Source organism: Lygodium microphyllum, chromosome 23 (genome assembly GCF_053477565.2).
Source record: "Lygodium microphyllum isolate KBCC chromosome 23, Lygodium_microphyllum_v1.1.10, whole genome shotgun sequence".
Taxonomy (NCBI): domain Eukaryota; kingdom Viridiplantae; phylum Streptophyta; class Polypodiopsida; order Schizaeales; family Lygodiaceae; genus Lygodium; species Lygodium microphyllum.
The window spans coordinates 5,010,692-5,019,189 of record NC_141157.1 but is presented as its reverse complement, the minus strand read 5'-3'; the positions used below and the strand labels follow the sequence as shown (position 1 = coordinate 5,019,189).

At 42.1% G+C, this 8,498-nt stretch overlaps 1 protein-coding gene across 1 annotated transcript; it reads right to left on the bottom strand.

Moving 5' to 3' along the window:
* Positions 1 to 209: 209 nt before the first annotated feature.
* Positions 210 to 3,476, bottom strand: LOC148015828 (uncharacterized). Its single transcript, XM_087664598.1, has 3 exons — positions 1,860 to 3,476; positions 1,473 to 1,754; positions 210 to 1,363 (listed from the first exon to the last, which is right to left on the bottom strand). The coding sequence occupies exons 1-3, from the start codon at positions 3,102 to 3,104 to the stop codon at positions 1,334 to 1,336; spliced, it is 1,557 nt and encodes a 518-aa protein (XP_087520724.1). The 5' UTR covers positions 3,105 to 3,476; the 3' UTR covers positions 210 to 1,333.
* Positions 3,477 to 8,498: the final 5,022 nt, after the last annotated feature.

The following is an 8,498-nucleotide window of genomic DNA, read 5'->3' as shown; positions in this document are numbered from 1 at the left end:
TTGACAAAGCCACTTCACACAGCAGCTTCGCACGAAGCAGCCTAGTGTAAATGCAAGTACACAATTAGAGTTTATACAATTTGTGTCAACAACAATTGACATGAAAAAGATGCAACAAAGGATTACAAGAAGCTAATATGAGCAACAAACTAATGTCATCTAGAGATATTAGCCAAATCAAAACTCACATTGTAAAATGAGTGTACCTATACCAATAAACCATACTTAGAACTAATCATATAAAAATATGACATATTCCAATCAATTATTTTAACTGCAAATATGTCTTCTTTTGTTGATAGAGATATTCTCTTTCATAGAAGTACTTGCAATACTTGGTTATAGACCTGATGAAAATATAAAAGCATTGTCATCAATAGTCATTGTGAATCCGAAAGCTTTGTTAAACATAATTGTGCACTAAAATATCGATATGCCTAAAGTATGTACATTTTATTTGTAAGCCTTTGTGATTAAGACTTTAGCCCCTGCAAATGATGATTATAGAATGTTTTTAGCTTTGCTACAATGATACATCTTGGCCTCTCAACTACAATTAAAGTATGTGTGATACCCACATCAACCATCATTTTCTAGATGGTTGGAATAAGTCATCCTCTTTTAGGATGAAAGATCTTTTGCTAGTTACTATCAAACTCCTTCACACACCTTCTGGTGTTTTTTTCAAAACCTACACAAGATATTGTACTACAATTTGTTCTCTTTTGTTAATGAGAATTGAAGATAAGTTGGATACTCACACAAGTTCATTGTAACTAACAAGCTTACAAATGGTAAGAAGCTTGTTCACGAAAGATGCACAAGGTTGACAATGAATGCTTAGGATGAAATTCATAACATGAGCTATGCTCGGCGAATGGAGATGTGATCGCAACTCACAGCAAACTCATATTGGACTAAAAGTGGAGATGCCTATGTATGCACACCTACCTCACGATGAAGGTCCTCTAAGAATTTTGTCACCTTGCCTTAAATAGGGAAGTGCTTGCTGGTTTGGGCAAGGTTGGATGTGAATGATGTGTTGGATGAGGCAGCCTAGAAGGACTAGAACAAAGATGTTGCACGTTGAGCATATTTTCGAACGCGAATGTGCGTTTGAGCCTTCGACCATGTTGGACGTAGGTAGATCAATCACCAACAACACTGGCAGACGTGCGCATCGCGGTGCCTAACAAGAAGAGTTGGAAATGACTGATCGACAAACCAACCACTGGAGGGGCGTTGGTTGCAGCGACCGAGGGAAGGGGGGCACGATGCATAAAGAGAACCTTGATGATTGATTGATTGATTGGTGTGTAAGGGTGGGGGGGACTCATTCTGAGGTTCGCTTGATGAATCGACCCTGCCAGTGACAGGTCCACTCATAGAAATGAGCTGAAGACTAGTAATAATCGAGATAATAAGGGAAAATGGATGGTAAGACGGAGAAGGTAGTGTCGAATTGAATATACCTTCATTCGGGGCCTGCGCTCGGCATTGAGCTTGCGGACTTCGTATCGGATCTTCTTGGAGAAGAGGCGCGTTCGTCGCTTCTCACGGTAGCGCATGACGCGAGCTTCCCGGCCGCCGGAGTAGCAACAAGAAGAGTCTTTGGCCATACCGGAATTATTGCTTCCGTCTTCCATTGCGGTGTTGATGCCTAGTCCGTCGTCCAGCGGCAAGACGATCATTTTCCCGGCTTCAGGAATCACCTCCACAGGAAGAGACAGGCTTCCGTCGGCGGGCTCCCAGGCCTGCCGATTGAAGAAAGACCAATTCAGCACATATACTGAAACGTGGCTAGATAACTACTCGTAGAACTAATATCGAATTTGAGATTGAGAAAACTGGGAGCTCACCGCTAAGTCGAGCTGGCAGTCGTGCAGCGACGCCCGGTCCCAGCTTCCGTCGGCCAAGACGGAGCCTCGATCCGACCAGGCGGTCAGGACGTCGTCGTAGTTGAGGCTCAGGCGGAGCTGCTGCTGGACGTGGCCTCGATGGCAGCCGGGCCGGAGATGGGGATGCTCGGGATCGCAGTAGACGTTACACTGATCCGTAGGAAGGAGCTGCAGCTTCTGCTCGTGCAGGTCCTGCTCGGCGGGCTCGAAGTCGGTGAGGTCGATCCTGTATTCGTCCATGTCACTAGAGACAAGCTCCTGACCGGCGTCGGACGTTGTCGCCGTAGTGGCCGTCGACATAATATCGCTGCTCGCGACATCCTGATCCGATTGCTCGACGCAATATTCTAGCTTAGGCGCCATCAGGGTCGGCCATTGCTGCTGCTGCTGCTGGTCAAATTGATGCGAGCTGAAGATCGCCATAGCAGAGTCGAAAATCCCCGCGCAGCTGCTCAGTAGGCTGTCTACCACGTCGCACGAGCCGCCGGCCGTGTCTTCGTCGAAATCCTGATCGTTGCAGGCGCTGCTGCTTTTATTGTTGATGCTGCTATTGTTGAGAATCGCGAAGCTCGCCACATCATCGCTGGAAAAATCCTCGCTCATGCAGGGCGGCGAGCAAGAGAGAGGGGACGATGGCGAGGCAGTCGAGAAGACATTGTTGCAGCACACGAAGCTCTCCCGGAAATCCTCGCACTTGGGATTGCAGCTCGTCAGCAAGTACTCCATCGGGAAAAAGGTCGGCACTTGTTGAAGAGACGCATCCTCGCTATTATTATACAGCTCATCTTCTTCTTCCTCCTCCAGCTTCAGCGGGAACAATAGCTGTGCTGTGCTGTGCTCATCGGGTGGCTCCATTTTGACAGGCGGCAGAGAAGGCACAAGCGGAGGAGGAGAGGGGGAGGGAAAGGTGTCAGAGGGATGCTCTAGTTTGATAGAAGGAATGACGGACAGATAGCGCAGGACCGCTAAATTGGCGTGGGGCTTACCCCGGCTAGTTCTGGGGCGCTTTAGGGGGAAATTAATGGGCTCAGCCGCTGCTGGGCGTTTGAGGGAGGGCAGTGGCCTCTGTGCTGCTGCTGCGGCGGCTGACGAAAGGCGTCGTCTGGCCCCATCGTTTTGACGCGACGACGCCATTAAGGCCATCCCTTCGCTCATCATTCGCCGCCGCACCACGCTGGCTGCTGAGCTGCTACGGCAGCCTCCCATCGCTCTTCCTCCTCCTCCTCCTTCCTCTTCTCTCTATGATTGGACAATAAGTAGCGACCCCCTCAGCTTGCGCGCATCTCTCTCTCTCTCTGATTCGTACCCTGCTGCACTGAAAACAAGTGCTTCGGCAGCTGCTGTGCTCAACCCGCTGCCTCTATTCGCCTGGTGAGAGCGTGTGCGTGCATGCAATGCATGCTTTCGCTCCAGAGGACCAGAGGAGGAAAATGTATAAACAACCAAAAAGAAAAGAGAGAGAGAGAGAGAGAGTTTAAGAAGAGGAAAGACAAGAGAACTGTGACGGTAGAGGAAAAGCGCAGGGGGAGGGCAGAAAAGAGAGAGAGAGAGTGTGTGTATGTGTGTTTTGTTTGCTGTAGACTGTGTTCCCAAAGCCCTCAGGGTTTTGGTTCCTCTCAGCTATCTTATCTCGTCCTAGACTGCACTTTCCGCGTGGCGAGCTCCAATTGGTGGAGCAAGCAACACTCTGTGCAGCGACACAAAGAGAAAACGACCTCGAGCAAGCCTTGAAGCCTATCCTCCTTTTCCTGCTAGCTGAGACCCTTTTTTTCTTCTTTTTTTTTTTGGGGGGGGGGGGGGGGCCCGGGGGAGTATTTTTTGGGTTGTTTCCTCTTCTACTAGGGCCTCAAGCTTTAAAGCCCTTCGCTACTGAATATCTCCCACATAATTCCGTTCTCTACTTTTCTAGAAACAAACACAAACGTCTTTATGTCCGCGCTCTCGGTGAAACAAAGGCAAGTTTACTTTCAAAATTTACGAACCTCCAATCATATAGCACACGTTCACGCCACTACCTTCTTAGCCAGGGGACACACAATGGAATGCCATAACAAAAGTGAGGGTCTTATAGGTACCCGTTTTGAGAAAGCTCTTCTTGTACATCAAATCAAGAGAATTGGGAAGTATGGAGCCCAAGTGGTTTGAGCCCATGGGACTGTGAGTTCAAACCTTAGATACATCCCTTTACGCATCTTTCAAAGTTCATGTCTTCTCAAAAAAGAAGAACCCAAATAATCTCGATACTACTTTGGAAACTAATTACAAGACCAAGCTATGCCAAAGCTAGTCATACAAACATTGTAGAGCCATTTAGAAGTTGATAATATGGCCTATTTCAATACCAAAAAGTCATTCAAGCATACCTAACAAGATACAACTTTCATCCTCTAAAACTAAGCGATCCCTCTTACTAACATCAAACTTTAGATACAACTTTCATCCCCTAAAACTAAGTTATCCCTCTTACTAACATCAAACCTTCTAGTCCATCTCCTTTTCACTCTTCAAATGTCCCTATTGACATAGTAGGCCCTTATCAAGCCTTTCTTGGCATTAAATGGATTGAGGGCAATTTCAAGTTTGTTTTTAAAATGACATGACCTAAGTATTACAAGCATAAAGAGCTACACCAAAAGAGGATACATGAAGAGGAAACTGAGCGGATTTGGCCATTGGCCCTAATAACAAAAAAATAGCACATATGTTAGCAAACGGGGAACTCATTTGGCCCTTGTTTGTTAAGATACTGAATCAGTCACACAATTCATGGATCTCAAAACTACTAGTTATCCAATATGTACCTAGAATACCTAGCAATAATCCAATCAATCATCCAATTATTGGCATTGCTATGGGTATTCCAATCTCATCCTATTGGAGATGAGTCAAATTGTCTAGGACCTTTCAACATAGTCTAATTACTTAGCTCTCCTATGGGCTTTGATATGGGTTAAATATGGACCTTTTCATGAACTTTAATCCTTGTCTTATTAATTGCTAAAAAGAGAATAATCCAAAAAAGACAATTAAAGTGATTATTTTGCACTCAATTATGCTAGCATCTCAACATCTTGGGAAATTAAGTAGCTTTACAATGAAAGATCATGTGTCCTTCAAAGCTACATCCACAAATAAATAAACAAATACATACATACATGTCTGCATGCATGCATAAACACATATATACATAGCTACATGCATACATACATGTGTATATATATCCATCTATATGGCAATATAGATACAAAGCACACGCACTCATGTGGGTGTGTATTTATGCATGTATTTGTGTGTATATACATATTTTACGTATGTATATATGTATACATGTGTGTGTATGTTTGGAGAGAGAGAGAGAGAGAGAGAGAGAGAGAGAGAGAGAGAGAGAGAGAGAGAGAGAGAGAGAGAGAGAGAGAGAGAGAGAGAGAGAGAGAGAGAGAGAGAGAGAGAGAGGTTGATATGTCTATGATAAGAAGTACTTTGTAGATAAGTCTTGATAGTTCATTAATCGGTCTCCTTGCATTACATCCCTTCTTCATTATTGCTTTTTAAATATATATTGTACTTGTAGAGGTATTAGTTATTAGGCGGGACAGGAGGTGGAAAAAGAGGTGTCCGCTACCCTACATGTCAAAAGGTCATTGGGCCCGATTTTTGCAATTGGCGGACACTTCTAGGCGGGGGATCTCCCCCATCCCGAAATTCGGGCATGCCCAATGTACAAGACGACAACACCTTTTTTCAAAAAGAACGCCATAGGATTGACGAGAATTGAATCCCCACCAATCCCCCACACCTCACATTCATTACCAATGGGCCAACCCCCTTTTGGTGAAATGGGCGCGGTTTAGTGTGTAAAGAAAGCAATGGACAACTTGCACCTCCTGTCCGCTAGTGTGCAGTGTGTAACCGGCCTTCGTTCATAAGTGGCCTCTAGACTATCATTTATCTTATTGTTTACTTGAGAGGATATCCCAGTTGAGGTTTTTGCACATTTTCATGCAATTAATCATAGACAAGATTGGTTGGTTTGATTATATTTCTTCATTGATCACCCAAGAGTTATGGTTAGAATTATCATTTCTAACCTTAAGAGCTTGAGAATTTTATTGTTAATCAAGTGTATCTTACTACTATATTATTTTCACTGTAGGTTCAAAAAGCCGCGAATCTCCAGAGGGCTTCCCAAACCTACCCCTTTTTCAATCAAAACCCCTTCCCTTCCCCTCTTTCTCACATGCAATCTCTCATTTTCTCTTCCCCCTCCTTTTTTACATTAAAGTTCCCTCCTCCCCCCCCCCCCCCCCCTTTTTTTTAATTAAAACCCCTTCCCCTCACTCTCACTTATAATCTCTCTCTTTCTTTTTCCCCTCCCCTTTTTAATTAAATTCCTCCCCCTTCTCCCCTCTCTCAGTCATTTGTAGGGCTTATGTTCTCTCTCTCTCTCTCTCTCTCTCTCTCTCTCTCTCTCTCCTTTAAATAAATCAAAAGTCTCTCTCTCTCTCTCTCTCAGATTAAACTTTTTAATTTAAACTTTTCTTTTAATTAAATATTTTTAAAATATTTTTTAATTTAAAGTTTTTCGAACATAGTTTTTCACACACTTTGAGAGAGAGAGAGAGAGAAGAAGAGAGAGAGAAAAAAGAAGAAGAAGATGGAGAGAGGAGGGGGAAAATAGGAAAGAGTATAGTCTTTTTTAACTAAATCTTTTTTTTCTCCCCCTCTCTCTCATTTGTAGGGCCTAGGTTCTCTCTCTCTCTTTTAATTAAATCAAATTTCTTTTCAAATCAAAAGTCTCTCTCTCTCTCTTAGATTAAACTTTTTAATTTAAAATCTTTAATTAAATATTTATTTGGATTGTGAAATATCTCATAATTGGTGGAAGGTTATACTAAGGAATGATTAGAGCTCTTCTATTTAGTTTCAAGGTAAAGCTTCTTCTAGGCATGCCATGCCTTAGGTGGTATGCTACTAGATGATCAACTTTGTATTTATCATTTTGCACAAGCTTTTTTGTACATGGATAACTTGCCATGGATAGTTTTTGCTAATTGTGAATGACATGTCTCATGGATGGGGAAATATGGCCTTAAATGTATTGAGCACATGTTTCTTATATATATGCATCATATAGGTATTTCATGTTTGGTTATCTACTCTCATTCTTAGGCTTTTCTTTATCAATGTACTAGGACATGGCAAATTGGAAACAATTACTTGTTTGATGGAGATCAATGAATATTAGGCTCACTAGGATTACTTCCTTGTTGATGGACAAAATGAATGTTCCTCTTATTGGAATTATGACACAAAGTTGATGGTTGTGGCTATAATGTTCTAGTTGAGTATGCCCAAGAATAATCTAGTATCTTGGTTTTAGATTATGTGCATTAGTATAATCTTTCAAGAGGAGCTCAATTTGTAGTTGGAATGTTTTGAATATTTAGGCCTTGAGGGCTTTCTAATCAATCCATGTAGACCAAAAGACCATTTTATCATCTCATCACACCATACTTTTTACAAAAAAGGTAAGAACAATATTAGGCCATGAGGCCATTTTCAATTAGTTAGAGCAATAATAGGCCATGAGGCCATTTTCAATGAGTTAGAACAATATTAAGCCCCATGGGGTCCACTAGGGTTTACCGTATGGTACCACATGAGTGTAAGGGAGGGGGATTATTTAAGGGAAGGAATGTACATTTTATAAGGTAAGGTCCCATAAATAGGGGGTAGATAAGGGGTATTTTCATATGTTTCTTGCACGTAGGTGATGTCTCCTTATTACTACTAGTGAATCCCCCGTGTATTAAGCCATGATGCCATTTTCAATGAGTTAATTAAAACATACTTATGGCAAAAAAAGAACTAATCTTTTAATTCAAATACCCATGCCCATGCCCATGCATCATTTTGTTTGAAGTTTGGAGTGCTAGCTATTCCATCACTCTAAGTGTATAGCTTATGCTTCACTTAGAACTTTTATTGCTATTTTGTATAGGATTGCAAGAATTCATTATGCTAGATAATGTGACTTCTCTATTCTTTCAAAAAAGTGATATATTTTGTTTTCAAATGGGCCACTTTTAGTCAAATGCAAAAGTTACAAAGATAAATACATGTGTTCCTCATATTGATAGACCCTTTAGCATCATTCACTGCACAAATCAAATTGATTTGATATGTAACAATAGTAGCTATAATCATGTATGGATGTGAATGGGAGCTCGAACTCAAAAGTCTCATGGTAGATAGCTTGGGTTGAGTATTCCTCATGTCTTCATTGATTATTGGGATGTTTCTCACACTCTTGTTTTCTCAAATTCACACTCTTGTTGCATTCTCTCTACTTCTCTATAGCCTAGTTGAGTGGGGTCAAAACTTTACATTACTTGCACATGGACACTCTAAGTAGAAGTGAATAAGCTCCATTGTGAAGCTCAATTGACCTAAGTGGTGACCCTCATCAATCTAGTTTGTGTTGCTTATTCTATGTACTAGCCTTTGTATCCGTTGTCAAAAGAGTATGATGTTATCTCACAATTATGGGCATTTTGTGTGTGAATGCACATGTGTCTATGAGTGGCATGCATGTGCATG